Source organism: Onychostoma macrolepis, chromosome 16 (genome assembly GCF_012432095.1).
Source record: "Onychostoma macrolepis isolate SWU-2019 chromosome 16, ASM1243209v1, whole genome shotgun sequence".
NCBI lineage: Eukaryota > Metazoa > Chordata > Actinopteri > Cypriniformes > Cyprinidae > Onychostoma > Onychostoma macrolepis.
In genome coordinates, this window is record NC_081170.1 from 8761331 (window position 1) to 8776217 (window position 14887).

Below are 14887 nucleotides of genomic sequence, written 5' to 3' on the forward strand. Positions count from 1 at the left end.
CGTAAAATTGTATGCTTTGTGTATCTTTTTTAATGTAGGTGTGAAAAATGTCCATGCAGACCACGCTGCAAGCCACATTGGCAAAGCCCAGGGCATCCTGACCTGCCTTCGGGCAACTCCCTACAACAGCAGCAGACGCAAGGTCTACCTGCCCATGGACATCTGCATGCTGGTGGGTAAATCTGCTATCACCGTCATCTCTGTTGCTGCATGTAATTCCATGCTTTTCTAACATTAGAGGCACTAGTGAAGGACTAGAGACAATCCATGTGCCAGTCAGAATATATGTGGGTGAAGCTGTCCACTCCAGTGCCCTCTTGTCTGCTAAGCCCAAACCCATGGGCTTTGTTTCATCCATCTGTCGCCATTTCAGCATGAACGAGCCATTAGAATTGGGATTTAGAAGATCTTGCCCTTAGTGTAACAAAAGAAAAGAATATCATCTGACGTTTATCCTCGACTAATCTCAGCTAGAGTCAGTGTACAGTATTAAGATCAAATTATGTTATTGTAGACTGTTTGCCGTATGATTGCACATTCACCAAAAGGGGGCACTGTTGTTTCACCATAAACAACGTGGACATGTTTGGTTTCTGAGGTTATTAAATGCTCACTTAAACATTTGAAATAAATACTTCTTTATTTGTAGGTTTTTAAATGTTTGGCTACTTCATAGGTAGTCATTTGATTGTAGCACGAGGAAGTTTCTTAATAATTGTCTTTACTTATCATTTTGAAACTTCCTTTCTTGAGGCAATAATGTACAGATATGCTTTTAAACCTGTAATTGATGTCTTTAATAAGGCATTGGATTATGTTGAATTAAAAGAGACAGCAAAACTTTGAAGGTTTATCTACATTGCAGTTGTTTAGAGAATATTTGCTCTGGGAATTGTAAACAATAGTAATGGGCAACCTGTCAAGATTAGCCAAATATGTTTGTAAAACAATGCGAGGTGTGTGTGTGGGTGTTTCTTTCTTCGGTAGACTGTAAATACAAGCCTCTGGGTGTCTGCAAGCCATTTTTGTCAAAGTTTAAGGGCTCTGTTTGACATGAAACCCCAGTTCGGGAATCAGAACAGATCAATGATAGCCTCCCGCCAATTACACTGCCTGATTATTCATGATGTTGATTGCCTTGCCAGTGCTTTATTTTGCCATACAGCTTTTGTTTGAGGAACAATTGGCTTTTAAATTAGACGCTAAATGAAAGCTTCTACGGTATGCGTTTATTGATCACTTGCTATCGTGGATTTATTCTTGTTTGTTCAGATCTTAGTTGAGGCAGTGCTATCACAGGGGGACACTTGAATGATGGAGGAATTTCACACTTGTTTGTTTATGTCATCGTTTGAATCAGTAGTTTCTCACATATAACTAAGTGCGATTTCAGTAAATATTTCTTCTGAAGAAGTCTTGGGATGCCAAGTCGTAAACATCACTTCACGTTCTGCATACAGATGGCCACATTTTCATCCAGCATACTAATTTCTTCTGCTGTTCAAGTATTTTTGTTGAATGCTGGAAAATCTATAAAGATGAATTTCATGAAAACTCGAAATGCCTGGGTTGTATTTCGCCCAAAACTTTTTTTTTTAATTGTGAAATTATATTTATTATATATAAGACCATGACAGTATTGTGCCATTATTTTTGTGAATCTAGCACATCCTCCTCCTACAGTGAAGTGAAAATGAATGTACTGAAATTAATGAAAAATAATAAAAAATAAAAACATTTCTTAGAAATAAAAGAGAATATATAATTATAATATAGCAAATAATAATAATATAATTGCTAATTAAATAATAATGATATTTATTACTGATGAGTGGGTTTTTTGTACTGTAATGAGAAATTAGGAGGAAATGTTCTTAATAGTATTGAAAATATGACTATATATATGTATACACACACACATATATACATACAGTGGGGGGGAAACATTTTTTGATCCCCTGCTGATTACGTTTGCCCACTGACAAAGAAATGATCAGTCTGTAATTTTAATGATAGGTTTATTTGAAGAGACCACAAGACCATCGCAAAGCAGCTTGGTGAGAAGGTGACAACAGCTGGTATTCGCAAATGGAAGAAACACAAAATAACCGTCAGTCTCCCTCGCTCTGGGGCTCCATGCAAGATCTCACCTCATGGAGTTTCAATGATCATGAGAACGGTGAGGAATCAGCCCAGAACTACACGGAAGGATCTTGTCAATGATCTCAAGGCAGCTGGGACCATAGTCATCAAGAAAACAATTGTTAACACACTACGCAGTGAAGGACTGAAATCCTGCAGCGCCCGCAAGGTCCCCCTGCTCAAGAAAGCACATGTACAGCCCGTCTGAAGTTTGCCAATGAACATCTGAATGATTCAGAGGAGACCTGGGTGAAAGTCTTGTGGTCAGATGAGACCAAAATTGAGCTCTTTGGCATCAATTCAACTCGCCATGTTTGGAGGAGGAGGAATGCTGCCTATGACCTCAAGAACACCATCCCCACCGTCAAACATGGAGGTGGAAACATTATGCTTTGGGGGTGTTTTTCTGCTAAGGGGACAGGACAACTGCACCGCATCAAAGAAACGATGGACGGGGCCATGTACCGTCAGGGCATTGAAGCCAGCCAGGGCATTGAAAATGGGTCGTGGATGGGTATTCCAGCAGCATGACAATGACCCAAAACACACGGCCAAGGCAACAAAGGAGTGGTTCAAGAAGAAGCACATTAAGGTCCTGGAGTGGCCTAGCCAACAAGTACTAAGTCATGTTTTGCGAAGGGGTCAAATACTTATTTCACACATTAAAATGCAAATCAATTTATAACTTGCGTTATAAAATGCGTTTTTCTGGATTTTTTTGTTGTAATTCTGTCTCTCACTCTTCAAATAAACCTACCATTAAAATTATAGAAATTATATATGAAATTATATAATTTCTTTGTCAGTGGGCAAACGTACAAAATCAGCAGGGGATCAAATAATTTTTTCCCCCACTATATATGGACTTCAATAATTTTTTTTTCTTTAGATTTTTCAGGTAAAATACAGGAGTATTGTTGTGATGGTGCCTGAAATATGGTGGGATGAGTAAAGGATTGTGGTATCATCAAGCTCATTTTTCTATCTATCAGGAGAGGGTTACTGATAATGCATTTTCACTGTTTCTCATCCAGCATGGAGTATCTCAAGAGGACTTCATCCGCGGCAGCAGGGACCAAAACGTCAGGGACGTCATTTATGACATTGCCAGCCAAGCCCATGTCCATCTCCAGCACGTAAGCAAAGCCCTTTAGTTTAATATCTGTGGTCAGATGGGAGATGTTGACTATGTTGTATGTTCCCCAGTAATTTTCAATTTGCATACTAACTTCATTAGATTTCACAAGCGATATTACCTCTCCTCCACCAGCAGCTCTGATGACCCTTGATTGTTGCCCTCTCCTCATTACTGAATTTATTAAAAGCCCAGTGTAACCACAGGGAATATCTCAAGGAAATGCTAATCAGAGAATTCGTCAGATATTGCTCACCCCACTTTGCATATCTGGTCAGGTGGTATGAATCAAGGTTAGCGCCAAATAACATCGGTGAGGACCACATTAAAATCACAAACAAGGGCCAAACTGAAATTTGATACTTTTAATCTAACTTTTGATGAAATTGTGTGGGTTAAAATTTAGTGTGAGTCATGAAAACATGCCTGAGTCACATTTCACCGCCTCAAAATACCATATTTTTGATTTTCGTGATAGTTAAGTTTGTTTCCCCCATAATCTGAAATGCATTCAGATGTTTAACAGTTTTTTTGTGATTCCTATTATTCTCTGTGGTGATTCTCGTTACTATATACAGTATAAAAAAAATCACTGTATTAATAAAATGAAAACATGAGAAAGTACTGTAAAATACTGTATTTTTATAAAATACAATAAGTCTTATAAAATAATACAACATTTATGCAGATTCAGATCAGAAATTGAGAATGATTATGGACTGTCATGAACAAAGTTAGTGCAAAAAAAGAAACATATACATTTTTTTTATATATTTATATTTATTTGCTTTTATTTTCTATATTGGTGGTGAAATATGATCTGGACGTGTCCAGGTTTGTTTGACCTAATTTGATTCCCCTAGTTAGGTTTGTGTGATGTACTATATAGCTCAGCTGAGAGAATTTGATATCTTGACGCGTTACTATACTGACTTTCAGGCTAGATCATTCAGCGAGAACGTTCCACACGCTGCCATGCCTGCCTTCCTGCAAACGGTGAGTAATTTCATCTCTTTCAGCTCCTCTCCCCTCCCTACGCCTCACTAATGTGATGTGACACAGAGAAGCTCATGGCTTATCCTCATTCTGCCTCCAAAAGAGGCGGAGCCCCATCGAGCCACACGACTCCTGCCCCCTGGAGGCACCACTACTAGCTCATGGTCTGATTACACATCTTAAGCCTTTTTTACTCTTTTACAGTCATTTCTCTTAAAGGGAGTCCGCCTCAGAGGAGCTGAGGGAATAACTCTTAGCGTATTACGAGGCAAAGCATAGGGAGGCAGTCTGTAATTTTCAGTCCAATTTCAGCCTGTTTGCCGACGCTTCAGTGTTTCAATTGCTTTGGACAATGAAATGCTTTCTGTGAACTAAATGGCCTGTAAAGCATTTTTATATCACTTTATATTACTGTAATGTTCTGCTCTTACTTTCCATTTCCGCATCCCTGTGTTTAACTGTCATTCGCATTCTTTAAAGCCATCGTTTCCCTGCAGGCCGTTTAGTGACACATTGCGCTCCACTTGCTTTGGCTGGTGTTAGTCGTAGTTGTGTTCTCACGAAAGGACTTTAATGTAAGGTTTGGCATTTAAGCATTGCACTTTGTTTTTGGGTTCATTTACAGTCACAGGAAAAAGTATGTAAACCCTTAGGTGTTCTTGTTTTGAACTAGTCAGTAGCCTAGGGATTCAAATGCATTTTCCCACTCTGTACTGTGAATCTTTATATGGTTAACCTTTTTTTTTTTTTTTTTTTTTTGAAAGAAATTAAATGCTTTTATTCAGCAATACAGCAAGGAACATTAAAATTATTTAAAAAATGTTTATTCATTCAAGAATCCTGGAAAAATATTATTTCTACAAAAAATATTAAGCAGCATAACTGACCTATTGAACATTAATAATAATAAGACATGTTTCCTGATCACCAAATAAGAATGATTTCTGAAGGATCATGTGACACTGAAGACTATAGTGATGGCTGCTGAAAATTCAGCTTGTCATCACAAGAATAAATTACATTCTAATGTATAGTAAAATATAATACTGTCATTTTAAATTGTAATAATATTTTACTAATATTTCACTACTGATTTGCAGTATTTGTGATCAAGTAAATGCAGTTTTAGTGAGAATAAGACTCAAAAACATTAAAAAAATCTTACTGACCCCAAATTTTTTGAACAGTTGTGTATGTTCCATGAAGACAATAAAAAATTGTTTTATTGAAGTCATTAAATTATGTACATATTGTTGTGATTTTTTATTATGCAAAAACCCAGATAAATTGCATACTTTTTCCTGCAGCTGTATCTCAAGCCCACAATATCAAGATCATTTAAATTCTTTCTTAATCGATTTTGAAAACGCTTGGCTGTGTTGTCACCGCTTACTTCCAAAATTACCAGCTGTATCATTTTTGCCTTTGGTTCTTTTTCTTTATGCTTTTAAGTTCTTTCAATAATGTATTATCCTCCAAGCTTGCACAAAAGTAATTAAATGAATAGTTTCCGAGCTTCTTTGTGTTCTGTGTCCCTCAGGTTGTTTTGGAGGACTACCTGCAGAGAGTGAGGAAAGCAGACTTTGATGTGTTTCACCCCAGCCTACAAAAGAGGAATCCAATGCTGCCCCTTCAGCTCTATATACGATCATGGAGGAAGATCTATTAATTTGTTTGATTAAATCATCATCTGATTGTTTCAGATGAGCTCCCTGTCAGAGAAACCAAGCAGTTGTAATAAATTATCTAGCTTCTATATGTTCAGAATGTTAAAGTATTCCTGTCCTTTTTCATGTCGGAAAGTAAAGTGTTTGATTACTCAATTTCCAAGCTTCCCAGAAAATAACCACAATCAAAACAGTCCATTAAATTAAATTAAAACATGTCTGAACTCAACAACAAATATCTCCAAACATATTTTGAGAGATAATACAAACTATGTTAAACTGTTTTGAATTTGTTAAAAGTATCTGCATAGTGTTGGTGGCATGAATTGAAGCAAATATTTTCCCATCTTGGTCTGTAGAAAACATTTTGTAATAAATTCAATTATTTAAAACATTTGCGAACAAATTGGCAACGATTTTACATATTTATAGGTACGGAATGTGTCACATGCCCTTTCTGATAGGCAAGGTCAACCAATAATGTTTCACGATGCAAGGTGGCATATTTTAGTGGCACAATCATGAGTTTATTTAGTCATGAAAAATACAGTCCTCTCACTGCCACAAAAGCTCTTATCTGATCGACAAGAAAACAACTCCTGGCTGTTTGTGACTGCTCTTGAACTGCAGAGAATATTTAGCTGGGAGCGAGGTCCTCTGCGTTGCTTTGCTTAACTGGTTCAGTCGCTTTGATTAAGGACAGAGAGCAATATTTATGTAAGCATTGTTTTTTTTTGTTTTTTCGGTAATATGTGTATTCATAGCTAAATATATGTGCTTGCTGACTAGCTAAAGTAGCTTGGCCAGGCTGAGAGACCAGCTAAGACCAGCTTAGGCTGGTTTAGGATGCTTTTTTTAAGGGATAATTTAAGGTATTTTGAACAAGTTTGTGTTTCCAGATGAGTTTAGTTTCAGAAATAGCACATATGTGACAAGACTATTAAAATTCTCTCATTCGTTAAACATAAGAACAGGGACTAGAAAAGCTTTTCAGTTGCACTTATATAAACATAATTTTACAATATGCATAGATAATATGCATTCTAATAGCATTCATCTGGTAAAAAGTACAAATGATTAATGAGCTCCTATAGGGTTCAAATGATTTGGTTTAAAGCACACATACTTTTAAGACAAAAAATGTATCTGGAGCTCGTTAGTCTACTTCTCATAGATAATAAGCACATTTAAAGCTAATTTCTGTTCCTAAATCTAGTCAGCTGGGGGTCAGTGATTAAGTTCTGCCCCTTTGAATGGAGGTGCTGAAATGAAAGGAGACACATGACAAGTAATTATCATGGAAAAACTTGCAAATAATTGCCTTATTATGTCAAGGTCATACTGAACCTTTTTTTATTATTAAAAGTGAGCTGAGACGTTCTGATCCTGACATGGAGTTCTGCACTTCTGTTTGGCCGATTTAGGGATCTCATCCGATGCTTTATAGCGTTATGTTTCACATTTAGATGTTAAGCATCACATTTTTATGGAAACCTGTTTTCACTACACAATAAAAAATATATACATTTTCAATTCTGAGAAATTCGTCGAGATATAAACTCTGAGAAGAAGAAAAATCAGAATATATAAACTGACAATTGTACAAAAATAGCAGAATTTTCAATGTTTAAAAAGAACACTGTAAAAAGCGATAAGTTGGCATAACTTAAAAAAATTGAGGAAACCCGTTGCCTTAAAATTTTTAAGTAAATAATAAAAATAAGTAAATAATAAATATTTTAAGGCAACGGGTTTAAGTCAACTTATCACTTTTTACAGTGCAATGAGTACTGTTTTGTTTTTTTATACTGTGGCAGAAACAATTAAAAAACAACAACAACGACACAGAATTGCAAAATGTAAACTCAGAATTCTAAAGGGGAATAAATTCAGAATTGTGAGAAGTAAATCCAGAATTCTAAAAAAAAAATTGAATAAAAACTGAATTGTTAGATGTAAACTCAGAATTCTAGGTGGGGGGAAAAAAATCTGAATTCTGATGCAATTCTGAAACTCTCAACTGTGACATATGTATGGTCTTCCATACATTTCCCTCTTTTGTGCACTTTTGTGACATTTTCTTGGTTTTATATCAAATATTTTTTATTTTTGTGCCTCGTTAGTCTTCTATCTAATTCTCTCAGGATGAATTGGTAGAAGATGGAGAGGTTGTTTTCAGAAAGTTAGAACAGGTTTACCTTTCATTTGTTTAGGTTGTTCTTTCTGGCCAGTGGAGATGTGATGCATTTTGAAAACAGTTTCTAATTGCTGCACTGCACCTCTAAAATGGAACTGACAGCTTCTGTTGGCCCATCACGATCCTCGTATTCACATTCGAATCTTGAGATTAACTGCCTTGGTTGCCAAGGTGAATTGCTTTTCATTTCTTGACCCGAGGCAAATACCATGTCTATTATTTATAAAGTGACAACTACTATTCATCAAATTAGGAGATAATTGGCAACAAATTAAACACCTGTCATTACAAAACATGTCCAAATGATTAAATACCCATCCATACCCAGTTTACCGCCAACCGCCACTAAGATCTCTGTTCAAACTGTTTGTGATCTCATCGTTTCATTGAGACCAATATAATTGGATGAAATTCCATTTATCCCTTTGAAATATTGGCTACAAGTGAACATCAGACTCTTTGGATGAACGGAAACGCATTTCTTTGTCCTCTGATTTACTTCATTGTTGATCTTCAAGAACAACAGCGGAGTTAGAAGCAATTTTGATTGTGTGAACAGGTTTTGGCTCAGACTTTCTGCTCTGAAAAACCACACAAACATGAAAAGAACAGATTATAATTAGCATCTAGATTCTTGTTGGCCATTTGAATACTATAGAATTATATAGCACGGTGGGCAAAGATTTGAGTAGCAATAACAGCAGATCTGCTAGATAAAACCTCTCATCAATACTTTTATCTTTCTGAAGAAACGTGAGGACAGATAGTGAGAGCCTATAGAGACCTTAAGATCCTAAAGTGTTTTCATCTGCACATTTTGAAAAAATAAAAATAAATCCCAATGTATTGGAAGTCAGTGTGTTGTCATGAGGATGAACCAACTCTTTAAAAGCTTAAAGGAATAGTTCATTAAGAAATATTTTTTTTTCATCTGCAAAAGGAGAATCTTTTAATATTCTGGCCACTCTTTTCCACATAATGAAAGTGAATATGAAATTATAAAAGGACAGAAAAGCACCATAAAAGGTTGTTCAAATGGATCAAAGTCTTCTGAAATCATAGCTTTGTGTGAGGAAATGAAGGAAAACAGAAGAATAATGTAAGTAAATTAAAACTTTTGGGTGAACTATATCTTTAAAGAAGTTTAAATGCACTAAAAAAGATCTCCTACCCATACTTAAATCATACTTTTTTTTTTTCATTTTTAATGCTTTAAGTAATTATGCAGCACATAAAAGCCTGAAATTTCTTCATGAAAGTAAGATTATGAACTCTCTGAGCCTGTCTACATTATTACCAGCCTGAATCAGCACTGAATATCATCACTTTAGGTCTTTTATTCTTTCAGACACTATTATCATGTTAGATCACTGGCATATGAAGTCACTGAATGCATTTCATCCTTTGCATCTCTGCCACGTATAATGAGGGGTATTGTGTCTCTGATCAACTGTTCTGACATCTGGCTGCCATTTCTCATTTTCGCATGGATTCCACCGAAGTGATATATTTAGGGTAATTTTCTTCAAGCACAGACAGACCTGTAAAAACGTTATACTGACTGCCAAATAGAGCAGTTATGGAATCTGAAGAGGAGTAAATAACTTGCAAATGTTGCTGGATTTGGTCATTGCTCATTTTACAGCAGACACTACGTGTATAACTTTTTCTCCCAATGTTTCCTAAGGTTTTAATTGAAATACTTTAATGAATATAACTGTCCCAAATTAAACCAACACATCATATGTGACTTTCACATGTTCCATGCAAGCAAACAGCCACCAGCAAAGGCAAATTAGAGTAATGCGACCTTCCTCCTAGTATGATGTGCCAGTTTTAAGGAGGCAATTCCGGGTCATATTTTCATTTTTATTTTTTTTGGATGCCAAACACGCATCCTTCATTATGTCCTCATAAACGTCAGTTTAAATTGGCTTGTTTTGCAGGGCATAAATGGACAAACAAGAACTCTGGATTAATGAAAACCACTTTGCCCAAACACTTCTAGAAATGTAGCATTTCATCAACTCTATTAAGATAAAATATGGGATGACTAAGATGAAATATAATGCTACAATACCAGCACTAAATTCAATTACATTTATGGCACAGAATAGTGTATTTTATGATCTCAAAGTGAGGTGAACATACATACACATGTGTCCTGTCCTCCTGCACATACACGTGACTGGCACACTCTCCAGAAGGAAAAAAAATGAAACACATTGTTTACCAGAGGCCCTATGAGTAAGGCAGCTGCCATATTTTGTTGTGATAAATAACAATCTTGCTATTACTCCACTGACATGACATTGAAATAACCCAAAAAAAGCTAAAGCCAGGCCATCTGCCCTCCTCCCAAGGTCTTATGGGAATTGGACAGCCCCTGGGTTCAAAACTGGACCCTCCAGGCTTGTCACATCTATGAGGGGACGAATGATTGGAGATTCACCAGAAAGTAATCTCTGAAACAAGATTAAAGACGGTTTAGCAAAATTCTGATTTAAGATTAACATGGCTAACATTTGTCTACTCTGCTGGACCTTCAGATGCATTGTGTAGTTGCATCACATCTGTGTGAGAGTATTTGCACGAAGAGAGATAAGAGGTTTTGACGGGTAAGTTGTCCATTTGAGCTGTTAAGGCACGTGTAAAGCACTGAGATTGAGCTGTTCGATATATTGCATAATTTTGATAAAATATGCATAGTATAGTTAAAGAGATTGTCCACCCAAAAATGAAAATCACCACCCTCAATCTCATGTCTTACTTTCTTCTGTGGAACATAATAGAAGCTATTTTGAAGAATGTTGGTAATCAGACAGGTTTGTTTCCCATAAACTTTTGTATTTTTGTCCATACAATAGACACCCATGGTCACTGAAATTGGTTACCAATATCTTCAAGTTCCACAGAAGAAAGAAAGTCATATAGGATTGGAAATCATTGAGGGTGAGTAAATGATGACATATTTTTAATTTTTGGGTGGACTATTCCTTTAATCAGTGTAGTCTATTTAGATATTAGAGGATAAGTTGCTTAGCAAATTTAAAAGATAAGCATTTTAAATGCACTGTCATTGTCAGATGTACTTTAAAATTCACCAAAAACATGATTGGAATTCAATTAATTAAAACAGACTTTTAATGAAGAATACTTTATTGTATATAGTACAAAACTGTGCAAAAGAATAATGGCCTAAATAAATAATAAACATCAACCATGGTGTTTTTGGTATAATGTCTTGGCCCTTGTTTGAAATGAGAAACAAATTACGCATTTGATATGAATACACTGATAAGAAAATGCATTTGTCTTTTATGACACAGCCTTCTAACACTGTTTTTATTATAAAAAATTACATAAGCCAATAAACAATTAACCCTATAATAATGTGTACTTTATCAGTTCTTGACCAGTGTATATACACACATTTTATTAAAGCCACAATGTCTCAAAATATCAGTTCTCCACAATGAATAAAGAAGCCAAATTAAAATTCTACAGAAGCATCCATGTAATATCTATGAAGACACCCCCCACCCCTTTTTTTTTTGGTGGGACTGTATTATCCATGCTTATGGATATATTCAAATACAAGTTGAGATCTTGTGACATAATGCAATCAGTCATGCAAAGTTTAGAATAAATCAAAAGAGGTGACCTGAGAATAGTGACATATGCCGCTTAACAGGTGGTTATGAAGGCCTTAAATCACACTGGCATCAATAGGCATCCTGTGGCCTAACAGTTGGATATTTAGGCTAGGATGATAATCAAAACATTTTATTATAAGGAATGATCCATATCCTCAATGTGTCTTGGAAAAAGCCAGTTAGCCTCAAGTCGATCCAGGGGGACTGGAAAAGATGGCAGGTTAAGCTGGCAGCTGTATTTCTAGTTGGTCTGGTAGACCTTGGAGCAGCAACAAATCCATTTTAACCAGCTTGGTCCATCTAATGCCCAGCTAGAAACCAGATACTAATACAATAAGCACCGCCTAAATCGGGCTACTGCTCAGTAATATCATTAATTAGGTTTGCTTGACTATTTCCTCATTGTCTTTCCCTCCATTTACAGTATTTTCATACTCAGTCTTTTTAGGCGCAGTGTTCAATTGAGCGGATATGAGCAGCTGATACGCGCGACTTCTAAACTTCTGGTCTCTTACGCCATATATAATAACATTACAGCAGCTGTTCGAGGTCAAAATCCAAAAGGCAAAAAAGGCAAAATTGCACCATTCGTTTCCCAGCACATTTCCAACTACGAACACGGCGATGGGAGTGAAAGAAGCGGTGAAAGCCAACGTCAGAGTGCCTATTGTCTTGGCAGCTTTGATGTCGGAGAAGGTTGGTTTCGTTGAGCTTTGACTCTCGGTTTCTGCGAGGTGTTTTCTTCTTTTTGAATGCTGGCGGATCGTGGTGAGGGATATGATATTGATGACAATAGTACCTCCGAGCAGCGTAAAGTCAAAGGCAGGGAAGAGCAAGAGAATGTTCCAAGCTTGGGAAGGGAAGTCTGCGCTTCCAAGCGCGTAATTGCACATGCGGCTGCAAGGATTGTACTCCAGCGCAATTTCATCACTGAAAACCAATGGAGCTATTGCCAGGAAAAAACTGCCCATCCAGGAAAAGACTATTAGTATGCTTGTTCTTTTTTTAGTTATGACTGATTCCTTGTGCAGTGGCCTCAAAACCGCAATGCTCCTTTCAATGGTCAGGAGGAAAATTGTTGTAATGGAAACTAAAGTGCATCCCGCAAACACAGGTCCGATAAAATTGCACGGGTGGAGAGGTGTGGTTTGGGAATTGCGCGCTGTCCACTCTGGCATTGAATTGTAGATCATGAGAGATACTTCTGCGTAAACGGAGACGGGCACCACAAAAATTCCCACAGCCAGGTCTGCCACGGCCAGTGAGGCTTTTAAATAACCCTGTGGAGTGTGGAAATGTTTAGTTCCAACGACCACTGCTAATGTCAGGAGGTTTCCGAAGAGTATAGCCAGTATCAGTGATATCATGAAGACCACCATGAATATCTTATTGGTCGTGGTACAGCAACACACAGTGCAGTTTGCGAGCTCCTCTGGCATCCTTGTTCAGCTGCGCGTAAAATTCCTGTCAGTAGCACAGTGATATTTCTCCTTTTGGCTCGGAGGCAAGGCACGGCAACCTGCGCATGGTGGTCTGTCCAAATTAAGAAATTCACCCCTGCCAAGAATGATATAATGATGAATATGACGTTGTGAATAATGGTCACACTTTCTCAGCAAAAGGATATCCCACGAAAATGGTGCCTTAATATTTGTACCCAAAGATATTAAATACTGACACCAAATACAATCACTGGCATTAATTGGCATTTTAGGCACATCAAAAAAAAAAAGAAAAAAAAAGAGTGTATTAGCAATAATGCTCGCTGTGACTGAAATCGTACAAGCTATATTGTATTTTTTCAGTCTGTATTTTTTTATTTTTTTTATGTTTTCTCATTTTAGTGTACATTTATATAAGTTATAAATCAGATGCATCAACCCTACCATTGTAACTAGCCATTAGTAAAACAACACAATTCCATAAAATAAATAAATATTTTAAGCATGTTAACTTTTCATGGATAAATCTATCACACACATTTTTATGCATTTAATTTAAACATTTACCTGTGAGTATGTTTAAAATCTTGAATAACTTTATTTTAAAACCACGTTTTCAAAATGGAAAAGACACAAAGACGCTCACAAAATTACACAGGGAAATGTCAGAAAACACCTCAATATTAGAACAAAAGGGTAAAGAAAAACCGTTTGAGGTACCAATTAAACTACTACAAATAGATATGTGGATAGAGCATATAGCATAATTGTATTGCGGTACAGCTGATGCTGATGTGGACGTACCTTAAAATGAAAATCCATATATCTCCAACTTCTCGGCGTCTTCCAGCACATCTGAGAAAATATTCTGTCCGGAATATTCTGCCAAGACTTTTTTTTTTTTTTTACAGTTTATAAGCAAACCCCTTGACAAACTTTGCACTAGTAATGCATTTGGAGAAATGGGGAAATGTCCACTACAAGCCCCTGTCTCTGACTGCTCTGTACATTACGCGTGTGCACTAACAGCCTTGAGCGCGAGGAGTGATGGCAGTCTGACGCGCGCTGCTGCAGTCACTGGATTCCCCAGTGGCTATTGTTTACTTTTCCCTCAATTACTATGCAGGCATAATCATTAGAGAAGCTATAAAATGATCAATCACGAGTAATCAGCCAGTGGCTCCGTTATAAGAGCACCGCAACATGCTCAAAAAGCAATTGTGTGTCTCACTGACATGCTACTACATGCATCGAACAAAGTCAGAGCTAAAATACCAGATGAAAGAAAAAAAAATGCAGTTGTCTGAATCTTTTTTGTTGTGCCGTTGTGTGCACACATACAGGCACCTGGGGGCAGCAGAGAGTTATACTGTTGACATATTCGTCCCACAATTTCTAACCAGAAAGTACAATAAAGCAATATAAAATAGCATATTGCATTAAACATATTTCTATGTGTTATATGTATTCTATGTATATGTGTCAAAATATAATTAATATGTTATTAATGTTAATTATTAATATGAATTGCCTAATATTAATTGATATAATAATATTAATTGATAATATGAAGTTAAACATATTGCCATCTATTCAGATCAAACCAGAAATAAACTGCAACCTGATTAGCAACAATGAAAATGATAAATTAA

At 36.5% G+C, this 14887-nt stretch overlaps 2 protein-coding genes across 2 annotated transcripts in view; one reads left to right on the plus strand and one right to left on the minus strand.

Moving 5' to 3' along the window:
* ndufaf6 (NADH:ubiquinone oxidoreductase complex assembly factor 6) overlaps positions 1-6559 on the plus strand; it is an 11205-nt gene extending 4646 nt beyond the window's left edge. The window contains 4 exon segments of the mRNA XM_058746562.1: positions 39-172; positions 3177-3278; positions 4217-4273; positions 5814-6559. Coding sequence (XP_058602545.1) covers positions 39-172; positions 3177-3278; positions 4217-4273; positions 5814-5942 — 422 coding nt within the window. The 3' untranslated portion in view covers positions 5943-6559.
* A 4908-nt stretch (positions 6560-11467) lies between these two features.
* On the minus strand, positions 11468-14463 carry LOC131522246 (beta-2 adrenergic receptor). Its single transcript, XM_058747615.1, has 2 exons — positions 14040-14463; positions 11468-13350 (listed from the first exon to the last, which is right to left on the minus strand). Exon 2 carries the CDS (start codon positions 13230-13232, stop codon positions 12171-12173), a length of 1062 nt encoding a protein of 353 aa, XP_058603598.1. The 5' UTR covers positions 13233-13350; positions 14040-14463; the 3' UTR covers positions 11468-12170.
* Positions 14464-14887: the final 424 nt, after the last annotated feature.